General features: G+C 44.0%; 3 protein-coding genes across 5 annotated transcripts in view; 2 read left to right on the forward strand and 1 right to left on the reverse strand.

Annotated features, from left to right (window-relative positions):
• rims3 (regulating synaptic membrane exocytosis 3) overlaps nt 1–9,288 on the forward strand; it is a 34,021-nt gene extending 24,733 nt beyond the window's left edge. Inside the window, exon 7 of the mRNA XM_086171649.1 lies at nt 9,220–9,288. Within this exon, the coding sequence (XP_086027775.1) occupies nt 9,220 (1 nt within the window). The 3' untranslated portion in view covers nt 9,221–9,288. The remainder of the gene's footprint in view (nt 1–9,219) is intronic.
• On the reverse strand, nt 340–17,900 carry smap2 (small ArfGAP2). 3 transcript variants are annotated; one of them, XM_086171645.1, is made up of 9 exons: nt 17,494–17,900; nt 9,646–9,779; nt 9,288–9,452; nt 9,152–9,211; nt 7,633–7,690; nt 7,302–7,447; nt 7,038–7,218; nt 6,611–6,957; nt 340–3,546 (listed from the first exon to the last, which is right to left on the reverse strand). In XM_086171645.1, exons 1-9 carry the CDS (start codon nt 17,597–17,599, stop codon nt 3,421–3,423), a joined length of 1,323 nt encoding a protein of 440 aa, XP_086027771.1. In that variant the 5' UTR covers nt 17,600–17,900; the 3' UTR covers nt 340–3,420. The 3 variants fall into 3 exon arrangements, with proteins under 3 accessions (XP_086027771.1, XP_086027773.1, XP_086027772.1); XM_086171647.1 differs by lacking the exon at nt 17,494–17,900 and adding an exon at nt 10,631–10,885; XM_086171646.1 differs by lacking the exon at nt 17,494–17,900 and adding an exon at nt 10,477–10,591.
• Nucleotides 17,901–18,377: 477 nt separating this feature from the next.
• trappc3 (trafficking protein particle complex subunit 3) lies at nt 18,378–25,123 on the forward strand. Its single transcript, XM_086171775.1, has 5 exons — nt 18,378–18,537; nt 19,320–19,417; nt 21,803–21,902; nt 23,276–23,458; nt 24,440–25,123. The coding sequence occupies exons 1-5, from the start codon at nt 18,496–18,498 to the stop codon at nt 24,557–24,559; spliced, it is 543 nt and encodes a 180-aa protein (XP_086027901.1). The 5' UTR covers nt 18,378–18,495; the 3' UTR covers nt 24,560–25,123.
• Nucleotides 25,124–26,828: the final 1,705 nt, after the last annotated feature.

The raw sequence follows: 26,828 nt of genomic DNA on the forward strand, positions 1-26,828 counted from the left end.
GTTCGGAGGTCTGTAGAGTTTGACTCTGCGGAAATTTGGCGACCTCTTGGCAGTTTTCATGACCTACCGCTTCGAGCTGCAGTCGTTCGAACTCTTCCACGTTCTTACGATAAAGCCGACTGCGGAATATTTAGAAGGGAGGAAATTTCATGACTGGATTTGTTGCGTCCGATCACAGTTCCAGGCTAGAATTCACTGAGATCCTGAAAGAGGGACCCGTTCTTTCACAAATGTTTGCAAAAACCAGCCTTTTACACACCCGGTGTCCATGGAAGTGATCGGAACGGCTGATTCCCAATATTTGGACGGGTGAGTAAATACTTTTGGCCATGTAGTGTATTTATTTCTTTTTTTTTTTTGCCTCTCCTATTTCTGGCAATAACCTCTCCTCCCTGCCCCTCCGTCGCCGAGGCCTTCCATCTCTCCGCCTCTGCTCGCCGTTGAGAGTTGCCGGCAACCTCACGACAACGAAGCCGTTCAATTTAACGTCCCTGTCGTGCGTTCACGCTATTTCGCAACTGTTCTGTTCTGGCACCTTCATCTTCTGAAAGAACGCTCGCGCTCTTTTCTCCAATGTAGCACCTACGATAAAATCAATGTAGCTCGACTTTTCCCCTTGTCGTCAAGACAACCTGCACCTTTCCGAAGCACAAAGTCCTGAATGCGGGTTGACTTATTGCTTAATTCTTCCAATATACGTATCAAAATAAATCAGATTTGTTTTAAAACGGTCAGTCCGGGCAAACTGCTGATTTTCAAGACGTCCGGTTGTCTTTTTTTTTTTTTTTTTGTTTCCAACTGGCCTTAACCTTTAACCCCCGACCCCCTTCCCTCCCGCCACCCATCTTGTTTTTAAAAGGGCGATGCGTAGCAGACAGAATGCGGTCATGGGCAAAGACAACAAAGGGAGCTGCAATTTTCTACCCGTGCTTTGTAAATGTTTTCTATGTGCAGTATTTGATAACGTAAAACTTGTATTTTTGTGGTTTGTACGCTGCAAATTGATTACTTCAGGTGCACGTAGTTTTTTAAGAAAACGGCGAAAAAAAGAGCGTGGAAGAAGGAAACAAAACAGTTTCGGGGAAAAAAAAAAAAATCAGATTCAGAAGCTTGTATTTGCATGCCCTTTGACATCTGGACGCGGAGTCAATAAAGTTTTATTTGAATCACAAATCTTGTTTTTTTCTCTTCAATGATCTGAGATGGAATTCCAGTTGTCCATTATTTCGTTGTATATTTCATATCACGTTGACACACGTTTATTTTTCGTCTTTAAAAATATTTTCAAGTCAGTATCGCTGAAGTAACTGAGACAAACTCTACCAATTTTGAAGTAAACAAACTTTTCACAGCTTTTAATTCCTCAAATTTTTTTAGATTACACAACTCCATTTTTGACGCTATATAAACCATCAGAGTATAATGAATTTAATCAAATCATATTTATTGTGTTCTCGTGTTACAAGTATACAGACCTGCACCGGATCTAATAGGCGATCCGACTGCAGATGTGAAAGCAAAGAGTTAACATCAAGTCCGCCTTCTTGTGTCCTCTAAAAGGAATGATCTGATTATTCACCAAAACATTATTCATGCAATTTATAGGAACGAATATACATTAAAAAAAAAAAAAAAAAAAAAAAAGGTGAAATTTTGAGTGAACGCCCCTGAAAGACCTTAAACACACAGGCCGTTTTAAAATCTAAATGTCGTATTGAACTCTTCCCGATGGCCTGTCGATCGCAAGACATTCACCTTCGTGTACATTTAAAAAGTCGGGTACAATCATAGACACATTCAGGGATTTTAGCTTTTTCCCCCCGGGGGGTTTTTGGTCACGCAGAGAAACGTCTCCGAGACGACGGCGACGGGTCGGACACCTGATAAAACATGCAGTTTATACGTCAGCGATCGCTATCTGGAACGCCTTCTCGTTCACGCCTCCTTTATTTACAGACATTCGACGGGATCCGAGGCGTTTGACCACCGTGGGCGAGACCGCCGTGGTCGCGGGATGTTTTGAACGCATCGCTAATCGTGCGGGTTTGATGATCGTAGAACGCGGATAACAATGAGTACTAGAGTCGTCTACAAGCCCGACAAAAGTGTTGTTGATCTTTGGTCTCCCAGACTCTTCATAAAGACCCCTTGTAAAGCCCTTTGTCTGGTGAACGGGGTTAGATAAGCAGCACCGGTGACTTTAGCAGTAAATATATAAGCCAGGTTTGTGCAAACTTCAAAAAACCAGGACTTAAAGATGATTGAACATGCGGCGTGTCACTGTTGGACTTTTGATAGGAGTAAAGAGCGGCGATGTAACATCACGGGATTTTAGGCACCCGTTGTTATAAACGGTATCCTGCTAAAAAAAACATTCAGCCATTGACTGGAGTTACTGGAACTGTTTTTGTCCTGCCACATTATTTCATTATAAAAACAACAACAACAACAAAAAAAAAAAAAAACGGGGTCTTAAAAATGTCCTAGAACGTTTGTTGCAGCCGAAATAGACACGTCGATCGAGATGGGGCCGGGCCGCACACCCCGCTGCTAGCTGTTAGCTTAGCATGATGAGTAACTCAAAAAACACTTCCGTGCAGGCTGCAACTCGTGCATTCAACAATAAGAAATAACTATTTTTGTGATTTACAAAGCAAAACTATAGCCGTGTCTACTTAAGTGTAAGCGCAGTGTTGCTTGTTCCTTTTTTTTTTTTAAAGTGCATTCCAGGCGGTTTTGACCCGTCAAAGCATAAAAAAAAAAAAAAAAAAACAGATCTGTAAATAATATTAGCCAGTAATCCTACCGAGCATGCACGATACCGAAGCTCTGGAAGTGACTCATCTAAATGAAAAGCAGTCGTCGCGAGTGTTTTCCATTTGACCCTGTGCTTTCCCCGCCTTGTCAAGTTGTGCCTGCTTTGTTGAGATACTTGATTCAAACCTTTCCACCCCGAAGAAAAAAATGCGTTCTCCGGGCCGAGGACATCTGTTGTGCTGTGTCAAGGAGGTGTCGAGGTCACGAATTGGGGCATAAATTAAAAAATTGTCAGGAGACGAATTCGTCGACGAGTCGTCATTTGGGCAGGTGAGAAACCGCTACCTAGCGACGGGATAACGGACGATAACGCTCTCGAGCCGATCCGGGCTCCGTCCGATCGTTCCCCTGACGTTCGGACAGGGTCGTCCTACAAAAACGGCGTGAAGGCAAGCGTTGAAATCTGCAAAAAACATGGCCGCGAATGAAATGAGAGGGTGAGGAGAGAGAAAGAGAGGTAGTTGAAGCTTCCTAAACCTTATTCTTCTCCCTTCTTCCTCCACCTTTCTCCTCCTCTTCCCTTGTAAGAAAACATTATGGAAAGTCTAGTCCGCAGATTCCATCCAGATCGCCGGCGTTGAGTTACTTTCAAGGCGAACGCCGTCATTTCCAGACGTGCGCTGTCATGTGGGCGGAGCTCGGGGTCGCCGACCCCCCCGTGTGTTGGCTGCCGTACCCCATCACGCCGTTGGTGTTGTAGAGATTCATCCCGGCCATGTGCTGAGTCATCTAAGAAGGACGGAGATGATAATAATAATAATAATAATACATACGATTTGTATTAAAGCCGCATTTTGTAATAAACTGCCCCGACGCATTTTGTAATAAATTTTGCCGCATTATGTAATAAGTTATTACATTTTGAGAAGATTATTACAAAATGCACTTGCAACTTTTTTACTCTCTAGGAAATGTAATAACATGGAATTTATAGAATATTCTCTGTTAATGCAACCTTTGAATAGTGTACTGATAGTAATTGCTAAGTACTGCTACTAGGCTAATACACTAATACTAATAATAGGCCTAGCTTTTACAAATACTTTTAAGTAAAATAAAATACAATTAACAAACTTATGCTTTAGAATTGTTATTACATAATGCGCCATGTTATTACATTTCCTAGAAAATAAAAAAGTTGCAAGTGCATTTTTGTAATAATCTTCTCAAAATGTAATAACTTATTACATAATGCGGCCAAATTTATTACAAAATGCGTTGGGGCGGTTTATTACAAAATGCGGCTTTATTACAAAATGAAATGAAAAAGTTATTACGTTTTGGACGTTTACTGTTATTACAAAATGCGGCTCAACACTCTCTTTTAGGCCACACATAAACCACATCACCAAAACATCTTTTTTCCACCTCCGAAACATAGCACGCCTCCGACCCACTCTTTCACCCTCTGCTGCTGAAACACTAATCCGTGCATTTATCACCTCCAGACTCGACGACTGCAATAGTATCCTATACGGCCTCCCCTCTAATGCCCTTCAAAAACTGCAATATGTCCAAAACTCTGCTGCCCGACTACTTACCCCAGACATGTCAAACTCAGGCCCGCGGGCCAATTTTGGCCCGCACTACAATTATATTTGGCCCGCGAGATGATTTCAAATATGTACATCTGGCCCGCCGGCCCGTTATACAGCGCACGTACCGCTAAAGGTGCCTACACATTGAACGCGTCAAGCGCTGGGTGGCGTCAGCGCAGCCATTCATTGTGTATGTGCGACGTCAGCGACAGAGCGCAAGTCCGCGCTGAGGCGCAGAGCGTCGCGCAAGGGTGGCGTTTGACGCCTTGACGCTCGACGGACGATTTAAAACATTTTTAATTCGAGCGTCAAAACGCTGTGACGACAGCTACGCGCGGCCAATAGGAGAGCAGCCGGTGCTGGGGGCGGGAAATTGAAATGAAAATTGATGCACTTGCATGTAAAAAGCGATGCCAGATATCTGGCTTGGACCCATGTGCATCATCAGAGTAAATGAACGGTGAAAAAAACTAAAATGGATAAATATTATTTTATTTACTGATGGCATGGTCTGTTCAAAGTTGATAGAGATTTTTTTTTTTTAAGTGTTGGCCTTGATGGTCTGTGATGAAAAGATTTAGGTTACAATTAAAATGAATAAAGTTAAAGATATAGAAGCCTGATATTTTTTTCAGTTTTTGTTTTTAATATTTTCTTAAATCTGTTCTGGTTTCAGTATTTAAGCAAAAATTCAATTGGAATATATTAGGATGGTTAATACAGTAGTTTACTGTATCTTAAAGATAATAAAAACATAAATAAATTAATTAAAATTGGTCTGGCCCTCGACAATGTTCTTTTTTTTAATTTTGGCCCTCTGTGAATTTGAGTTTGACACCCCTGGTATAGCGCTTTTCAAGGTACACAAAGACGCTTTACATGTTGACGACTGAAAACACAGAACATACACATAGTTCATGGGAGGAGCTGGAGGTGGTTTGGAAGAGGTGGGTCTTGAGGTTGTGTTTAAAGGAAGACAGTGAGTTTGACTCTGGGATGGCTGGGGGGAGGGAGTTCCAGAGGAACTATGTTTCGGAGGTGGAAAAAAGATGTTTTGGTGATGTGGTTTATGTGTGGCCTAAAAGAGAGTGTTGAGCCGCATTTTGTAATAATAGTGCATTTTGTAATAAACGTCCAAAATGTAATAACTTTTTCATTTCATTTTGTAATAAAGCTGCATTTTGTGATAAAGCCGCATTTTGTAATAAACCGCCCCAACGCATTTTGTAATAAATTTTGCCGCATTATGTAATAAGTTATTACATATTGAGAAGATCATTACAAAATGCACTTGCAACTTTTTTATTTTCTAGGAAATGTAATAACATGGTGCATTATGCAATAACAATTCTAAAGCATAAGTTTGTTAATTGTATTTTATTTTACTTAAAAGTATTTGTAAAAGCTAGGCCTATTATCAGTATCAGTGTATTAGCCTAGTGGCAGTACTTAGCAATTACTATCAGTACACTATTCAAAGGTTGCATTAACAGAGAATATTCTATAAATTCCATGTTATTACATTTCCTAGAGAATAAAAAAGTTGCAAGTGCATTTTGTAATAATCTTCTCAAAATGTAATAACTTATTACATAATGCGGCAAAATTTATTACAAAATGCGTTGGGGCAGTTTATTACAAAATGCGGCTTTATTACAAAATGAAATGAAAAAGTGATTACATTTTGGACCTTTATTACAAAATGCACCGTAATTACAAAATGCGGCTCAACAAGAGTGCAGGGTCCATGTAGATTCCAAGATTTCTTACCAGGGGGGAGGCGGTAACAGAGTGACCATCAATGGAGAGTGCGACATGGAGACAGGAATTGAGCAAGGATTTTGGGCCGAATATGATAATTTCCGTTTTGTTGCTGTTAAGTTTGAGGAAATTTTGGCTCATCCAGGTTTTTATGTCTGTGATGCAGTCGGTGAGGGTGGAAAGGATTTCGGTAGTGATTGTTTTGGTGTTTATGTCGAGCTGAGTGTCATCAGCATAGCAGTGGAATCCATGGCGGCGGATGATGTGTCCAAGTGGCAATAAATCACAAATCGCTGTGTTATTGATGACCTGGGTGCACTTTACACAACGCCGTTGGGGGTTTCTCTGACCCGAGATGGCGGGATATCAAAGATGACGGTACCGATCGGTAGCCAAACGTTACCGCCGGAGGTCATGGGAGTGTCACACCAACGGCGGCGGATGCGGTTTCTAGACGTACGCGCGCTACATCTATCTGATTTCCAAAAGCATACCTGTGCCAGGTTCCACTGTAGCTGCCGTGCTTGCTGTACTCCGTACACCTGCTGCTGAGGCGCTGAAGCCACACCGCCAACCTGCTGACGTCCCATCGCCGCCCGCTGCGCCTGCCCCGTCCCGCCGTTCTCGATGGCGCCCTGTCCCATCGCGGTCATGTACGCGGGTGGCGCGACACCCTGGGCGCCGAGGAAACCGTTCTGCTGTCCGATGACGCCGCTTTGTTGATGTCCCATCACGGCGATCTGCGATGTCATCGCGGGACCGCCCATTCCGCCCGCCTGGGCCAAGGAGTGGTACGACCCGTACGGGTTGACGGGGTAGCCTATCTGGTTCACGTACAAGCCTGCGGGAACACGAGTGAGTTCCGAACCCGACGGCGACTCCAAAAGAAAGGCGTCTGGGAGAAAAGCGTCGGTGACTCACCGTGAGAAGTCAAGCCGCCGGAGTGCACCGAGGGGGCGGATGCATACAGGGATAGGATCGAGTCCTTCGATAGCTTCTTGACAGCGCCCTCCTCCGTCTTGGGCGCCGCGTCCAGGAACAGACTCAGGTTTTCAGGCACAGAGGCGGTAACCCTGCCCTGAGGCATGGAGCTGGAGACGGGCTGAGGGGAAAGAGACACAACGGACGCTTGAAAAAAAAACATGGTGGATGGCGGACGGTTTTTCACGGAGCGTCGTCTCATACCGTTGTTTTAGCGGAGGAAGTCGAGATATGGGCCGGCAGGGCGCCGAAGAGGTCCAGGGCGGGGTTGGTCAGAGGCGGGTTTGACCCGGCCGGGCTCTCGTTACAGCTCGAAGTACATCCACCCCCGTTAGACGCCGCGGGGATATCTAGGTGATTTAAAACAACCAACGAAAAATAGAAATGATAGCTTTCGATTTCTCGAAATGCTAAGATTGCGAATTTTGGACCGAACGGCTTTACGGTCTGCAACCCATCATCACATGATGTGCTGTGCAGCAGTTTCATGTGTGTGTGTGAGTGTGTGCGTGTGTGTGTGTGTGAAATCGAATACCTAATCCAAGCAAATCTGTGACGGAATGAGAACCAGACTTCGGGCTGACGTATTTTTTCTGCAATTAAAAACAAAAAAAAAGGACGATCACTGCAACGAGTTTGCATTGACGAATGACACCAAATCGTTTTACAGCAGGCTCCGCGAGCGACGTCGTGGCCGTAACGTCGAGCTTCCCATTCGTCCATTTTCCGACAGTCGGATCGGCTGCGAAGGCCCCCCGAAATTCTACTCCACGGCAACGAGCAGCCTCAACTCGCTAATGTCGCTAACGAATCCGCATCAGTGTCAGTGTTGAAGTTTTCCCGGGCAAGACGCCGATCGTCCTGGTTGGCACTTTGCATGCCGCCACCTGGGTGTGTGTGTGTGTCTTCTTCTTCTTCTTCTTCTTCTTCTTCTTCTTCTTCTTCTTCTTCTTCTTCTTCTTCTTCTTCTTCTTCTTTCGGCTTTTCCCTTCAGGTGTCGCCACAGCGAGTCAACTTTCTCCATCTAACCCTATTCTCTGTATGGCAGCTTCACCTTCAGCAACCTTCTACCCAGATCTTCACCATGGTTTGGACATGAACACTCCTTTGTTCATGTCCAAACCATCTCAATCATCACTTTGTCTCGGTCATACATGTCCTGCACCCCTGTGACAGATTCTTCTTCTCCTTTGGGCTTTTCCCTTCAGGTGTCGCCACAGCGAGTCAACTTTCTCCATCTCACCCTATTCTCTGTATCCTCCTCTCTCACACCAACTACCTTCATATCTTCTCTCACTACGTCCATAAATCTTCTCTTTGGTCTTCCTCCAGACCTCCTGCCTGGCAGCTCCAATTCCAGCATCCGTCTGCCGATATATTGATTATCCCTCCTCTGTCCATGACCCAACCATCTCAGTCTGGCTCCTCTGACCTTCTCTCCAAAACATCTAACATGTGCTGTTCCTCTGATGGACTCATTCCTGATCCTCTCCATCCTGGTCACTCCCAAAGAGAACCTCAACATCTTCATCTCTGCAACCTCTAGTTCTGCCTGCTGTCTTTTGGTCATTGGAACAGTTTCTAGTCCAAACATCATCGCTGGTCTCACCACTGTCTTGTACACCTTTCCTTTCCTTCTGGCTGATGTTCTTCTATCTCTTCGTACCCCTGACACTTTTCTCCACCCATTCCAACCTGCTTGGACTCGTCTCTTCACCTCTTCTCCACACTCTCCTACGCTCTGGACTGTTGACCCCAAGTACCTGAAATCCTCCATCTTCTTGATCTCCACTCCCTGTAGCCTCACCGTTCCACCCGAGTTCCTCTCATTCACACACATATATTCTGTCTTGCTGCGACTAACTTTCATTCCTCTCCTTTCCAGAGCATACCTCCACCTCTCTAGATGTTCCTCTACCTGTTGTCTGCTCTCACTACAGATCACAATGTCATCCGCAAACATCATGGTCCATGGGGATTCCCGTCTTGGGGATTCCCGCTACCTGTGTGTGTGTGTGTGTGTGTGAACAGCGCAGAACATCTGTTTTACTCACCAATTTCATTTTCTCGAATACGACCGGTTCCTTGGGTATGTTGTCACAGCTCTTTTCTTTCTACACAGAAAAAGAACCAATGGTTTCACCCAGACTTGAGAAGCAAGATGGCGACTGTGCGACTCCGCAGACCCACCCTGAGCATCTGGATGTCGATGACCTTATCCATGTACTTCTTGCGATCGTATTTGTCCCTGATGAACATCTCGGCCGACTGGTCCGTCTCGGGACGCTGGAAGCACTCCGGCAGGAAGGCCTCGTAAAGCCGCCTGGCCTTGGCGTTTCCCATCTCCTGGACACACTGGGGATACCACACGCAAACTACGTTCACGGTATTCCCTAATGTTAACGTCCACGGATGCTAAACATAAAGGTTAAGACGAACGCTACGGTAGCGAGATACAAACGTAAACAGAAAAGTACTGTTATCGATGATTCTGATTGTCCTCCATTGAAGCATTTGTAAGACTCGTTGTTGTTGTGTGAGTCCTGACCTGGACCTGCTCCTGCGTCCACTGGTCCAGATTGACCGACTTCACTTTGGAGATGTGGACCCCGAGGTTTCGATGGATGCCGGCGCACCTTATGCAGATAAAGATGCCCAAATTCCAGGACGCCCATCTGGGACCTGGCAGTGTCGAGGCAAGGCAGAAGAAATCGGCTCATTGAGTGAACGATTGAGCGCTGACTCGGCGAGGAACGGCGGGGAAAGCGCTCGCGTCCCGGCACGTGACGGGATCCAGATCGTGACTAAACTCCCCGTCCGGCGACTGCAGGGATGATCGGTTATTTGCGCACGGTAGCAAGTTTGTGGGTGCTAGCAGCTCCCGGCACCGCTAGCCCCCATTTCAGCCCCTTCTCCTCGGAGTCCCTCCCTGAAAAGCTGCACTGCTGCATTTGCTCCACTAGATGGAAACATAACATTCAGTTTGAATTACCCTCTGGAATCCATGCAAATAGAAAAAAAAAAAAAGGAAGTTCAGAAACCGCCTCGTAAAAGGAACGGGTTCTCTTTGGTCTTCTGAGAGGACAAACGTTTCGGGAATTATCCAGGAGGTGGAGGCTTCTCCTGGGTTCGGTTTGAGCAACGCAATCGGCAGGGAAGGTAAAAGCGGGATCGGCAGTCAGAGAGCGCCTATCTATCACCCCCGACCGTCTGGCTAGAGCATTAGCCGCGCCGCCGGCTAATAATAGTAGAATTACTTTGCAAAGCCTGCTTAGCCGCTGTAAACACCAGCAGCGGGGGGAGATAATCAAACACGCTGGGAAAAAAACAAACAAAAAATACAACAAACATGAGGATTAAGCAAACTTTCTCGTCTCACCGTAATAATCCGATAAAATTGCCCGTTAGCGTCTGATCAGTTCTCATTCACGCTACGCTAAACTATTCCCTGAAATGCTATCGTATCAAGCGACTTCCAACCGCGTCCGCTGTCGTTATCTCGGCCAAATAAGACGTGTTATCTTTCGTCAAACCGGGAGGAGGGGATTCCTCTTTGTTTATCTTCCCGTTGCAGCGCACGGTGGCATCTGAAGCGCAGATACTCGCATTTAGAAGCGACAACTGCAGAACAGAAACCAGGAGAAGGACGGTAGGCGGGAGGAGGAGGAGGAGGAGGAGGAGGGGGATCCGCCATGACTTCTCATGGTGGAAAAGAGTGAATCACTCCCGCACACGATCGATTGCAGTAACGTTTACTTTGTTTGTCCAGAGACGAGGCTCACCTTCGCGCTCTGAGCAGATATAGAAGGACGAGAGTGGGAGGAACCGTCACTCGGGACGGGGATTAAAATTGGGCCGTCATCACGCCTCAGATTCTCTGCTTTACAAGGTTTCGCTGGTGTTGAGTGAGAGTGTTTTTCTTTTCTTAATCAAAGAATGAGCCTCCTCGGCCCTTAGGTACGATTTAACGGGATGTGTGTGTGTGTGTGTGTGTGTGTGTGTGGGGGATGAGCAGGGAGTGCAAACCACATACATATCAATTAATGTAACAAACTAGTGAACACTTAACTGAATTTATCCCTTAGCTTACCAGCTTTTTTCAACACACACACACACACACACACACACACACACACACACACACACACACATTAAACTAGTGAAAACACTTAACTGGATGCATCCCTTCGCTTACCAGCTTTTTTCAACACACACACACACACACACACACACACACACACACACACAAACACACACACACACAAACACACACACACACACATTAAACTAGTGAAAACACTTAACTGGATGTATCCCTTCGCTTACCAGCTTATTTCAACACACACACACAGACACAGAGACACAGACACACACACACACACACACACACACACACACACACACACACACACACACACACACAATAAACTAGTGAAAACACTTAACTGGATGTATCCCTTACCTTACCAGCTTTTTTCAACACACACACACACACACACACACACACACACACACACACACTAAACTAGTGAAAACACTTAACTGGATGTATCCCTTCGCTTACCAGCTTTTTCAACACACACACACACACACACACACACACACACACACACACACACACACACACACATTATTCGGTAGGGTATTTGCTCCGACAATCTACACCATTAAAGACTTTTTCGGAAGAAAACGCAAGATTTCGAATATACAACGCTAATTTTCTCCATTCTTAAATTGATAATCATGTTGGTTGACATGACTTTTCCGATAAATATTAATATTAATATTACAATCTGATTACATCAGTGTGTATTCATTCCCAGCGCACGCCCTTGTACCATTTCTCCGTCGATACCATGTCGAGCGTGATATGATTATCTCCAGCTGATATCGGTTGATTTCCAATATTCAATCGATTGATTTAGAACATAAACGCGTCAGATTCTGAAACCGTGTGTTTTTAATGATACAGTTTCCTTTGTTTGCTCTATTAACATTCTCACAGTCAAACGCATTGTACCACTCCAGGATGTGGCGCGGTGTGTGATGTAATGTCCCGCAAATGAAAACATGTTAACGTTCCCCTCAGCCTGGATAATTTTTTTTTTTTTTTAATTCAGTCATACGTGCACATCGAGCAACACGCGTGTTCGCCCGCCTGGGTTTTACACGTGTGCATGAGCAGGTTGCATATGGCTCATTAGCCTACATCCCACAAGGATAAAGGCTACTTTCTAAAGGCGACCTGTTTATCCCCACATGAGTTGTCATTGGGTCCTCCTACTTTACCACACAAACTAGTCTCTCCAAACACACACTCACACACACACACACACACACACACACAGGCTGCAAAGCCCGGAGAAAAACCCCGAGGCCACTAAATGACCCAGTCCCGGTTCAAGCGAAGCAGATGGGACCCAGATGGACGGTTCATTGAAACAATCCTAATTATATGTGTCACAACAACAGACTATATCTTTGATCCTGCTTTTTAAATGTGTCGTAAATGAGTTTGATATATGTGATATATGTCGTGTTTTTTAAGGCTCTTTTTCATTTATTTGCATAAAATAGGGAAATGCATTACTTTCCTTTCTGCCTGCACTAGAACACCGCATACTTTCCTTTATAACAGACGCCATTGGTTGGCTTTGTCACTGTGTCGTTTTAAAACTACAACGAGATTATTTCCAGGTAAACTGAATCTAATAACACTCTCAATTCGATATTTTTGCAGCAGGAGGCGTTTTTCCATTGACGTGTGAATTTTGATGGAAGTTATTTAGCATTTCACGCTTTGTGACGTCAACAATGACGGCGGCTGCATACGAGCGACATTTTTTTTGTTTAGTTTTCCTACTTCCTGGACCGGAAGTCAAACAAAAGCCTTATAATAGCCTGGGACATATAGAGATTATTTATCACTAAGAAACCCCCCTCACAAAACATTCATATATCTCTTCGGCTCGTTGCAAAACAACGATCGGCGCTTCGACTAAAACGCGACAGTAAAACACTCGAATCAAATTACAAGAAGATCCATGCAGGACTTTACAGTTGCATAAAATATTTCTAAACCTGCGCAGGAAGTTGGTGGTGAGTTACTCCACTTCAGGGTGTGTGTGTTTGTACTTCTGCACTGGGAACTGACGCGGTCCAAGCATGGGGTTGTGCAAATGTGACTCGAACCTTTGTTGCCATCCGGGGAACGCAAATCACCACCTGGTTTCGATAAAAAATCCCGCTCGCTCCTGATTGGATAAGACGTCTGGGGAGGGGCGGGCGGGTAGCGACGGCGGCGCCACAGCAACGGAGCCTTGGCGTGCACGTAAACACAAGTAGAATGGAGACTATAAAAGCCACCCGGCCTTTTATGGAAGAGCAAACACACACACACACACGCAATTAAATGATTTACGTCGTAAGGGAGCCCCGGCCCTCGCCATGTTGAGATTAATCTTCCCGCGGCGCAGTTGGTTCGAGTGCGGACGCAAGAATCGCCGTCCCTCGAGACCAAAAAGCGAAGGAGGAAGTGTAGGCCGCGTTATTTACTCTTCTGCCTCCCTCTCAGGTGTGTGTTCCAGGATTTACCGGAGCGGCGCTGCACGGCGAGGGAGCGATAGAGCACCGATACGAAAAAAAAAAAAAAAAAAAAAAAAAAGCACATCGGGAGAGCGCGGACGCGGGTTTTCGTACGTCAAACCCGCGAGGCGGCAGGTGAAGCTGCGCGGTAATCCGTGCAAACGCAAATAAGATTACACCGGAACCTCATCACGAGCCATATGTCTGCAGGCCTGACCAGGGAACCACAGGACACACGTGGATTCAGGGCTCGCCGTGTGTGTGTGTGTGTGTCTCGTTCAGCACAACGATATGAGACGATAGCACGGTGCAAGCGGCCTCGTACCACTTCAGTCGTAACACTTCTTTACAAATTTCCTTCTTTACAAAACTGACGGGAGCGACAACAATGCGGGCGACACTTTTCGGTTAAACTACGCGAAGGTCGTGGCTACGCTCAAGATAGAAAAGGAGATACAAACAAAGGTCTCACAGAAATGGAAAGCAGTTTGTTTTCCTCCGAAGGAAGCATTTTGTGCTTGAATATGAGCTGTAAAGAAAAAAAAAAATGACCAAAATTGTCACAAATATGTGTTTTTGCTGCTCAGACATTTCATGCATTGTCGTTGTTGCAATGCAGTGCAGCAAAAGGCTGCGAGAAGACTTCAGAATCCTGGCTGTGTGTGTGTGTGTGTGTGGGTGTGTGTGTGTGTGTGTCCCTCATGGTGTCTGCAGTTCAACTGGACCAAAGTTTTGCACGGTCAAGCTAGACGCAAAGTCATGACCTGGACCAGAGAGGTCCTGATAGTCCAGGGGCCGGCAACTCTGATCCCTCTGAGGAATCAATATTTAATCAAAATGTATTTTATTTTAATTTGATCATTTTTAAATGTAATTTTCTATTTAAAGATTATGGGTGATCTTGGAATATATAATAAAACCAGTAAAAGGATGACAGCGCACAGAGAGAGGATGGCATTTTTGATGGATAATTTAAGTTTAGCTTTCTAAATACTAATATTTTGCTTAAAGCGACCTTCAACCCAAGGTTTTTTTTTTTTTTTTCAGGGGTTTACGAATGTTTTGTTGGAACACCGTTTTCTCTGTGCTACCACAACCTCACTCCCTCACCTATTTACATCATAACCTAACTCTCCTGTCTTTTTTTTTTTTATCCCTGTTGGTCCCGGCCTATTTTTGCCTATTTTTATTTATTTCTTTGATTCTTTTCACTGCTGTACGGCCTAGAAACAATCACAATGATGAAAAGACAGGAAGCAGAGCTGGAGGTCGCTGAGATGAAGATGCTGAGGTTCTGTTTAGGAGCCACCAGGATGGAGAGGATCAGGAATGAGTCCGTCAGAGGGACGACACGTGGTGGATGTTTTGGAGACAGACTGAGATGGTTGGGCGATCTACCATGGAGGGACGGTGGATATATTAGTAGGAGGTCTAAAGGAAGACTAATGAGAAGATATATGGACATCGTGAGGGAGGATCCAGAGAATAGTGTTAGATGGAGAAGCCAAAATTAGAAGAAGACTATTCCATTCTTATCCCTGATGGTGTTGCTGCTGTTGCTCTCCCTGCTGTTTATTTATTCCTGGATGTCTTTGCTATTTTCTGTCTTCTAACTGTCTTTTTATTTATATTTATATTCCTACTTATTTTTTGACGCTATAGCTGTGATGCTGCTGTGACAGAAGAATTTTGCTTATCACATATTTTGTTTACACATAGCATAAAGGCTAAAAAAAAAACAAAAAAAAAAACCCTATATGGTGTGTTAATTCATTTTAAATTTTAAAAGGGGCTCCCGGTGTTTTCTTTACAGTGGGGAAACGGGTCCAAACGGCTTTTGAGCCCCGACAGACCATAATATTGTAAAAATAGCGCTACATTTGTTCATCTTCTCGACCCTTTATTGAGCCTCTTGTGCATCTTGGATGGCCTTTTAATTAATGCACAAGACGACATTAACCTCTGAAACGTCCCTTAAAAATGGGAAAATGAAGAGCACAAAATTGCCTGAAAGCATAGAGATATCACTACATATTGATTTGGTTTTTTTTTTAACTTTTGTAATCAGGATGAAGAACCGCTCTACTGACTGTTGAGCTCGTATCATTCGGCTTTTTCCCGAGGACGTCGCTCTGCAGCCGCGTGTCGCATCCATTCGCTCGCGGCTCCTTCAATTCCCCGTTTTACGGTCGAGGTGAGATCACCGATTGATCTCCGTGTCAATGCTTCCATTACCTCCGAATCAACATTAAGGTATTGACGCCCACTCTGGAAAGCTCATCATATAGCTTATGTGACACTGACTCAAGGTTATTTTCAAATATATTCAGTGAGAACTGGACATTATACAACACTGATATATTACACTGTATAATAATGCATTATGGAAAAGTGTCACACGGTAATATATTCATTTGGAGATGTATTTCAATGTGAATGACTCATTTGTGTGTATTTGCAAATTTTCCAATCATGGTTTCCGACAAAAAAAAAAAAAAAAAAAATCACGCGGTGCTCTTCAAAAAAAATAGAAAATGTCAAAACTATGTCGCTAATTGTTTGCCATTGAAAATGGAAAAAAAAAATCCTTTAAATCATAAAGAAGCTGCCTCGAAACTTGAATGTGAAAATAATAAATAAAAAAAAACAACAAACTAAAAATAGCCATTCATATCAACAAAATACACAGTGGTGGCCTGCAAAAAAATCAGAGATATAATAGAAACAACAACAAGAGAAGTGTTAAAATAAATAGCTGAAAATAATCGTCAAAAATACGTGGAAACCAGCAAACGTCATGTAGAGACACCCAACCATTCAGGTACCTGTAGATATCCTACTTTTCAAATGTTTATCTACTAATGTTTTGAATGCCTAACTTATATTTTCCCATCATTGGTCAAACGTTAGAAACCATCATGTCGTGCAACCTGTTACCTGCGTTTATCTTACTTTGAAAGGTCCGGTTTTGTGGATTTAACCTTCCTGTAGGTGTATTTGTGACCAAAATAATAGTACGTTCAGGAAAGAAACGATGATACATGGGAGCTCATCGCCGCTCAGCCGAAAAAATATAAAAAAATAATCAAAAAATATAATAAAAAGTATAAAATTTTGTTGATTAGAAGAGACACAGGTCATATGGAAAAATACAAATAATCCATCTGTCATTCACACATCATATAGAGACATGCAACCATTGCTGGAAACGCTACCCACTGCACCACCGATCAGATAATATCTGATTAATTTCCCTTTAACTTCCAGATGATTTTATCCCCATCTGAAAAGCAGCATTTATGGCAAAAATGGCAAAGTTGTTATTCGGGATTCTCCAATTTTTATAGACTTTTTACTTGCAATGCAACATTCTGGCCCACATGAGGTCACACACTGCGGTCATTTCTCACTCATTTTCACCGACAGGGAGAAGAACACACTCACACACACACACACACACACGTACACGCACTTGCAATGTGTGTGAGTGTGTTCGTAGCCTTAGATGATTTCAACTGTTCTGAGGATCATATCTGCACGTAGGGTGACTCAGAGGTGTCTGACAGACCGGTAGCTGGAATAACAAAAAAATATCACGCATCTTTAAGGGTCTAAGAATGAACAAACTTCGTCATTATGCAGTTATTGATTCCATGACATGCATTTTTTTTTTTTTTTGCACCAGTGCGGCTGACATTAGTTGGGGGAAGTTGGCGTGATGTCGTGATCTCGCCGCATCTTCCGCATCTCGGTGCGCCCCTGCGCGCCGCGGACACGCCGCGATCGGACGCGGGACGCGGGATGCACCCACCTTTCGATTCGCAGTCGGCGCAGAATTTATTCTCCTCCAGCGCTAGTAAAGAGTTAAGGACGGCTTGGTATCTGTCAATGTCTTTCACGGATTTACCCGTCATCATGGCACCGGTCCGCCTCCTCCACGGGCAGCTGCGGTCCGCGCCGCTGGGCCGAAAACGACACGCCGGTGTGCGCAAAGACGGTCCTCCGCTTCCCTTTTGTATTTTCTCTCGTCTCTCTGTGTTTCACCGCGACAGGGAGGCTCTCTTTCCGGCAAAAAGCATGCGGGTCGCTGGAGATGGAAATGAGCAGAACGATGCGCTTCGGGGAAAAGCCCAATACCGGAACTGCATAAGAAATACCAGATGGACTTTAAACGCGCATGTATCGCCCATCGCTGAGTGGTTTCCAGTTCCCCCGACACCTCTCTCTCTCTCTCTCTCTCTCTCTCTCTCTCTCTCTCTCTCTCTCTCTCTCTCTCTCTCTGTCTCTCTTTCTCTCTCTCTTTCTGTCATACTCAGACGCACTGCCATCCTGCGGTGCGTTCAAGAAGAGCCGCGGCGTGATCGATCCCTGCAGTTCCACTCCAGGGCGCTAGGGGGCGCTATGACGCTAAGGTGGCGGTGAAGGAGCGAAAAAAAAAGTCAAGTTACAAAAAATAAGCCGACTTTCAGATGCGGAAATGCAATGTTCGTTTCCTTCAAAATAAAAGCCGTTTTTGCGTTGTTTTGTTAAAAATGATATTTATGCGCAACGTCACGTTAATTATTACTCGACATGTTTTCTCCATTTATTGTCTTAGCGTATTAATTTACTTTAAGATGTTGAAGAGCGTTGTCAAATAATGTTTCCCGTGGTGACAGTGTAAAGGAAATGCTTTCTACAGCATGGCCAGCTTGACGTTGGCGGAGCGGTACAATTGCATTAGCGACTACGGAAGTAACTGTGCGGCTAGAATCAAATAAATAAAGGATTAATATCGTATCACCATCTGCGTAATCCTGTCAAACAGTCCATAATGTCTAGGCAATCCAACCGCACGACTGACAGCAAGAAGATGGTAGGCGTCTCGCGGTGAAAGGGATGCAAACTAACATAGTTAGCTTAGCTCATTTGATGCTAACCCGAGACACTTTGAATTAACCGGTTACCGTTTTACTTTTTATAGTATTTCCACGGTTTGAATCTTTTCCAGAAGTTGTTCGTTATTTATGTTGTTGCATTTTAATGACAACTGCCACGTTTGTGACGGTAACATTAGTTGTGAAGAATATCCGTAGCTTTGAAAGGAAGAACGCCGTGAAGCTCAGCAGATTAACAGAATCAGAAACACTTTATTAACCCGGGAGGGAATTGTATTATCTAATACTATGTTTTCTGATGTCAAACGCAAATAAAGGCTAAAAGTGTCAAATATTCCTGATGAAAGCTTGCTTATCATCCGGACAATTTATAATTGACTAATTTTGTCGGGACAGGGCCGTGCCACTTGTAAATTTGAGGCTTTTAAACCTCTTAATTTCCCAGATTATCGCCCAGAATAACATGTTTTCTGAATATTTGCCGTCTTTTATCGCAAGCAATTTGATAAGAAAGAACGGTTTACCGAGGTGCTTAGAAAATGTATTGGGAGAAATATGCAACACACAATATCGGATCCCCATCTTCCTTAATCTTAACGCTTAAAATACAGGCTATTTGCAAGAAAGGCCGGGTTTGAGTTGTTTTAGATGACATAAATCTTTGTATTTTGCTTATTTGCTCCAAACTACAATTGCAGCCATCTCTTTCCAAAGCACTTTGTGATCAATGCCGTCATTCTGTTTATTTTTCCTTTTGCAGAATTCTGAGCTGTTCACACTGACCTACGGAGCTCTGGTCACCCAGCTTTGCAAGGACTATGAGAATGACGAGGAAGTCAACAAACAGCTGGACAAAATGTTAGTGAACCTCTCAAAAAAAATTAATCTGCCTTTTTTTACACCCAAGTTTGGTTTAGATCAGGGGTGTCAAACTCATTTCTCATGGCGGCCACATACGGCCTCGGTAGAGGTCAAGTGGGCCGGACCTTTAAAATAATAGCATGCTCTGCAAAAAATAACCAAAATATCAGGTCTTTCCTCTGCTTTGGTGTAAAGAAGTACAAGGACATGAGGAAAATCTTGGAATTTAATGAACAATCCTTTTACAAAACATTTCATGAAACACCTCATATTAGACAAAAGTGCAATTTACTTTTATCATTCACATGTTTGCATTGCAACGGATCCCACTGATCGTACAAAGGCACATAACTTTAACAAGACATCGGTATTGAAAAATATAATAATGCAACTTAAGATTAAATGAGACTTATAAAGAAAGGGATTTTTAAACCTTTTACACATGTGCATATAAAATCTAAATTGAATCCCTGCCTACACCTTATAAATTAAAGAGAGTGCTATTAAATGTGAAGAAAGTATTCACGTGTCCTGTAAATGTGTAAACTTCATACATGTAAACATGCAAACACATACAATACATACTGAAAATGTATGGAGTTGCATGAACAATAGAATTCCAACATACTCTTTTATAGTGAAGCTGGTGACTGACATTAAATTGCACATTTTCGCTAGCAATTAGCTAGCTGTCTTTTACCGCTGCTGCACTGATTTCTCTGCTATGGGTGAAAGTGGACGCTGTTTCCTCAGACCTGCCAGCGATTCATTGATCTTATCTCTTCTCAGTTTTCCTTGCAAGGTATTGCAAGTTGTCCTTTCGCTGTGATGAGTCTCGTACTGGTGCCGAATATTATATTCCCGACACAACGAAACTTGTTGCAAACACACCAAGCGCAAAGGTTTCCCGTTCGCCTCCGTAAATAAATAGGAGGTAGTCCATTTTTCTTTGAAAATTCTACACTCCTTATCAACTTTTCTCTGTTTTGATAATGCCATTTTGGCTAATGAGGGAGTAGCAGGAGGTGGAGATCAGGGTAGAAACAAGGTGGTAACAAGATGCAGACGGCGCATTGATAACGTCCGCTGATTGGTCCGTCTCAGTGATGCGGCTTGTCTTCTACTCTGACCAAAATAGTGCGCCCAGCAGAAAATTCTTGAATTGCACTTAATTAAAAAAATTAAATTCTTGTCTTTTATGCATTTTTTCACTTTCAAATGATCCCGCGGGCCTGATCGAACCTCCTTGCGGGCCGTATGTTTGACACCCCTGTTTAGATAAAGCACAACTGTTCAATTGTACAACTACGCGTTCTCTTCAAGGATCAGTGCAAAGCTGCCTCTTGTTCCCAGACTGGCAGATGAGGTCAGACACTCGCTCCTAGCAGGGAGCAGGTCCGAGTGAAGGAATGCTGCAAAAAAAGGTAGAATAAAAAGAGAATCAGAGGGACATGAGTGTTACAGTGAGACTACAGGGAGCGGAGATCGAGAAGACGGAGGAGTTTGTTTCTTGAGATGATGTGGCGAGGAGGCAGAGCTGGAAGCAGCAGAGATGAAGATGTTGAGGGACAGCGAAGATCTGGGTAGAGGGATGATTAGGTAGGAGCTGCCAGAGAGAAGATTTTTGGATGGAATGAAAGAGGACATGAATTTAGCGAGTGTGAGAGAAGTGTGAGATGGACGTGGGTGATCGACTGCGGCGACACCTGAAGGAAAAAAGAAAAGAAGACATGCACTGTGTATTCCTTGAACTCTATATTCCGGATATTTCTGCACATATTCCAGTTACTCTGATCAACTACTTTAAAAGGCCACCTTCCCTGCATTTGTTATCATTCTCAAAAAGAACACGACAGCGGAAAAAGGGTGCAGCAACATAAATATAACCGCGGCTTTCATGAGCCATAAGCCATAAAGTAATTATAAAATGAATTAGCATACCAGTTCAGAGAGAAAGTGGATGGGTAGGGTTGTAAAAGCATATTGATTATCATGCACACATCAGAGTTCCCCTGATTTACAGAGAGCTTTTACTTCTGCAGGAGGGGAAACAAAAAAAAAAAAAACGCTCAAAGATTGCATCAGGTACAGTCAGTTTTTTCCTCAAAATAGAAAAGATCTTTCTAATATTGAAACTCTCCTATTATGTTGACAGCACTTTATCTGTTGGTCGTCGGCCGACCGGTCAGAAGTGAAGTTCAGGACGCATCCTTTGGCTCTCGTCTGTAGCCAGGATGCATGAACATGACATCAGATTTACACTTATTCATTTTCCAAAAAATCATTTTAACCTTGGCGCTCTCATTTCCTGCACATTCTTTGATACCCACTACTGCCATTTATTTGTCTCTTTCTCTCTCTCGCTGTCTCTGTCTGTCTCAGGGGTTACAACATTGGCGTGCGTCTTATTGAAGACTTCCTGGCGCGCTCCAGCATCGGCAGGTGTCAGGATTTCCGAGAAACGGCCGACGTCATCGCGAAGGTAATTTGAAAGCTCCGGGCCAAAACGGGGCGAGGCCAGAGAGAGAGAGCGGGCACGAAGGATGGGGAAAGACGTCAAACAACCTCGGAAATCATTTCGGAGTCTCACGGTTGTGCGGCAGGACGCTCGCTTCGCGGCCCGCCTCTCCATGTTTGTTTGTTTGTTTGTTTGTTTGTTTGTTTGTTTAGAAGTTTATTAGGACAGAGTACAAATACATGAAGCACAGAGGCAGAGATGTTTGTACCAGATTATAGCTCATAGCTAATTTCCATCTGTAGTCCTGGACAATACAAATATACAACTGTATAAAATAGACAATATATATAAAATATACAGATAGGCAATAAAATAACTGTACAATATGTAAACAGGCATTAAAATATGTATTTTGCAAGTTGAAAGTGCTATTGTGATATTGTTGTGATATTGCGACTTTGGTCAAAATACCCGTCTGGCATTGTTAGTGTGAGTTATAGTTAATGTTCACCGCTCCACCGCTCATATTACAGTTTAAACGTCCTGCGAAACATCCGTCAGTGTTTCCTTTCTTTATTTTCTTCTTTGACAAAAATAAAGGAGCGCCCTCCCTGTTTGACTTAGAAAAACAAAACAAAAAACAAAAACAGCAGAAAACTGCCCTGGGACGGTGCGCTCAGCGTTCCAGCTGTTTTCAATGTGTCGGGGTCGTCGGTCCGCGGATGAGTCCAGATGAGATGTGTGTATTTGGTGTGTCGAAGATGAACAAGCCCACAGAGGCTCTGAATTCGCCACTGCTTTTATTCTCAGTCATTCAAGTCACAGGAAGTCGCTGCTAAATCTCACCTCGGCGACCGGCTCTGGCTTCATTTCCCCACGGCTTATTTGCCTCCCATCAAAGACTGCCCCGGATGGGGTGGTATTTAAAAAAAGAAATGACAACGTGTAGTCAAACCAGGTGTGGATTATAATTGGATTATAATCACGAATGTGCAAAAGTGCTTGACAAATGTTGGTCTTTCTTTACACGACGCGGGAATAAGGGAGTGAATGGTTATTTGTCTGTATATGACAGCGGCCTGTACGGTGAATCCATGAATAAATCAGCCAGAAGAGGCGGATCCTCAACTAGTTAGGTTTAGGTAACTGCCTGTTAAGCTGTCGGTCACCCATCGAAATGAATTCAAAACCCGCAAGAATCTCAATTCAAAATAAGCAGGAGCGAAGCCGAATCTAAGCGCTAAAAGCGAAAAGAAGTTAACTTAAGCTCGACATACTGTATCATTGATATAGTTATGCCGATTACCTTTTGTTTACATCCCTGCTCAAAATAAGTTGACCCGTCTTTTCTCACTCTCTCGTTGTCATGTCATCATCTCCTGGGGAATGGCGTTCAGGTGGCGTTCAAGATGTACCTCGGGATAACGCCCAGCGTGACCAACTGGAGCCCGGCGGGAGACGAATTCTCCCTCATCCTGGAAAACAACCCGCTGGTGGATTTTGTGGAGCTGCCCGACAACCACAGCAGTCTCATCTACTCCAACCTGCTGTGCGGCGTCCTCCGAGGAGCCCTGGAAATGGTAAAGCTAAAGGACGGTTTTAGATTTTAAGGCCCAGCGAAGCGGTTAGTCACCCGATGAAGTCGTTTATTATCCCTTGTTTTGGCCGACACATACATGTGTGTATTCCCAAAATGGCGGCACAGTGGAGGATTCCCTTCACAGGAAGATTTTCCATCGGGGCCTTTGTGTTTAGAGTCAGCATCTTCACCCTGACGTCCAAAAGGGATGTCCGGCTTGCCAGTCACCGCCGTAATGTTAGCATTTCCGATCTCATGGATTCATGTTTGAAGCAAAATATATGCGTGTTGTAGGATGAACGCCCACGGTGTGGCCATAGCTTCATATAAATATTTGAAAACAAGTGTGATCGATCCTCGAGCTTTCAGGCGTATCGGGGTTTTCCAACCCAAACACTGCAGCGTGGATCGCGATGGCAAAGTTGGGGGAACAGGTGTTGTATTTTTTATTTTATTGTTGTTGTTGTGCAGCGAAACGGGAAATTCTTTGTGTTTTTGACGCACAACGCGTCATTTCGGGTCGCTTCGGTTTCACTCCCCGAGGCACGGAGGCCTAACTCGGAGAAACAAACCTCAAAACACCGATTTGTGTTTCGGTGAGATCGGCGCCGCGTCGCTCTGCCGAAAAGCATTTCCGAAAGCGCTTTTTTGTCGGCTTTTCGCTCGACGACTCTGCGCAGCTCATTTAATACCGCTCGGCCTTTGTTCGAGAATTCGCTCGGATCTCGAGGAGCTCGGAAAATGTTTTTTTTTTTAAATTTTCCCCTTAAAAAGCGAGTCAAAACGATTCACAGCGCGAGACAGACGGCATTGAAGTCAGCAGCCCAATTAATTGTTGCGTTAAATGAAGGCTGGATGGAGCCCTTAATTCCGAGCCTGGTTTGAGGGGAGGCCAGCTGGATTGAAAACAGCTGGTGTTTGGTTACAGTCAGAAATCTCACAGTGAGAAAAAAAAATGTAACCGATTGTGATCTCGATCCAGGTCCAGATGGCGGTGGACGTGCGATTTGTCCAGGACACTCTGAGAGGGGATAACGTGACAGAAATCCGCATGAAGTTCATCAAGCGGATCGAGGAAAACCTCCCGGCAGGAGACGAGTGATCGGGACCGCCCCCGCCGGCTTGTTTCGCGCCGTCCCACGGGGATTAAGTTATGCAAGAAAAACACTTCACATACCGAACTGAAAGGACGAGGACCCCGAAACCCGGCGGAAAGGTGGAGCTGCCCTTTCTGAATCGTTCCCAAGTACACCCCTTTCACGGCCTTGAGCTCCCGAAATCGGAATATCAGATGTTAACGACAGAACTTTCGATCCGTCATTCGACATTCACGAAAAAAAAAAAAGCCCGAGTCCCCGCTCGCTTCCGATTTTCTGTTTTGCCGTTCTTCGAGTCGGAGGAGACCGTCGAGATTTGCGAACAGTCAATATCCTCTCGGATGATCGGCGCCGACGCTTCGTCCTTTGTAAATATTTTCGCGGCTGTGTGTGTGTGTGTGTGTGTGTGTGCTCATCGCAATTCTTCGGTTTGGTTCGACGTCGCTATGTTTTCTTTTAAATTTTTTTTCTCATAAAGAAATTCTAATCTCGCCGCATTTTTGCTCCGCAAGATAAATTCATGTTGTTGGTATGTCCATTAAATATGGCACGTGAAAGCACAAAGGTTACACATTGTAATGTTCTTTTTGTAGTTTCCTCCCATCACAGAAACACACACACACACACACACACACACACAGAGGTAAATCAATGTTTGCTCATAGGATAAAGCACCTATTTCTAAATTCCCAGGTTCTGCACCTCTAAACATCTCCACATTTGCAAGCTTAATAGTCCCATTTCTTTTTATTCCTCATATTATTTGGTTTTGAGCATTTGAAGGGATGAGCTATTAGCTGTCCGAAACCTCCGCACATAAGATAAGATAAGATAAGAACAACTTTATTAATCCCGAAGGAAATTGTTGTGCCAGAGTTACAGAAAATATAACAGTAATAAATATTAAAAAGAAAAGGCAGAATTAGAAATAAAATAAACTATAAACTATAAAGTGTCTCAGTAAATTAGTAAACATCCCATATTAAAGTTATTCCAACTTCATGAAACCCCCCCCCCCTGGCTTTACATTAAATGCGAGGCGTAACGGGTAACGCTCTGAGGCGCCCAGCAGAGTGTGCTGCATACATGACATTTCAGGGCTGCGCGTCGTCGCCGTCTCCATTTGGAATCGGCTTTAGCGACCAAGCGCGTTCACACAAACACATGGCTCTGGGTTTCACCTTGTAAACAATACAAAGTGCAGAGTTCGCCCTTTGTTTTAAGTAACAAGGCGATAATCCGCGTGAGTATCGTGGTCCGTGAGGTCGCGTAAGAACGAGGTAAATAAATAAAATTTCAAAAATGAATTCCGACAGATTAGTACAATTCTTTGCAGAGATGTTGGAACTCAGGAAGCTATCGGTGCCAATATGTGGATTCTAGCTCTGATTCGACCAAAGAAGTTTTTTAAAAATAAAAAGCCAGGAATTGCTCACGCCGGCGTATCGATACCTGTCAGCCTCAAGATGTGGATCTCGGATTGTTTTTGTAAAGACGCTTGACGTAAATGGCTCGGTCGAATTTGACGCGTACCTGAGAGAGGGGGGGGGGGGGGGGGCGCAGCTGTTTTTTTTTATTTTATTTTTTATTATTCGTATCACTCTGCCATATGCTCACAGGAATTTGACTTGACAAACACACACATTACACACCCACATTTAAAAAGCGAGAGTTCAATGATGACCAACGGCAAAAGGACACTGTCCACACACACACACACACACACATACGTCGGGGATTTTGTGTATCACGGGCCTTATGTTTCTACCGATATGGTTGGCGATTGTTTTGCATTCATTTTTCCGCGGTTCGCTAATGCTCTCGTAAGGTCTCGCACATCTGTGATCTCTATTTCCTTTTCGCAAGAACACATGTTGATGCAAATTGAAATGGGGGGGGAGAAAAGATTTGTTGCTTGGGTGTCTTAACCCTCTGACAGAGCCATTTGCTTTTCATAAGCTATTTTTATTTCATTTTTTTCCCCCCCTGTCATTTCTCAAGCCGAGGCTGTTCATACCAGAGGTTTCGCCCCTTAAAATATGTGTGCCAGAAATACAAAAGTCCAGATGCCCCTGGGGGTTGGACTAATAAGCCTATCAAAATGTCATTTGCACGTATATGTTCGGACCCCCTGGCACTCTTTGCAAAAGGGATGGGTTTACAAGATGAGAACTTGGCATTATGGTAAAGCCCGATGCAAAAAAATTGGTCAAAAAACATCGAAATACCCCCCCAAATCTGCGAATGGATCAAGTGGTGTTTTGGATGTTAAGC

This window comes from Fistularia commersonii, chromosome 24 (assembly GCF_037954325.1).
Source record: "Fistularia commersonii isolate RoL2024-O1a breed Wild chromosome 24, RoL_Fcom_v1.0, whole genome shotgun sequence".
In the NCBI taxonomy this organism is placed as follows: Eukaryota; Metazoa; Chordata; class Actinopteri; order Syngnathiformes; family Fistulariidae; genus Fistularia; species Fistularia commersonii.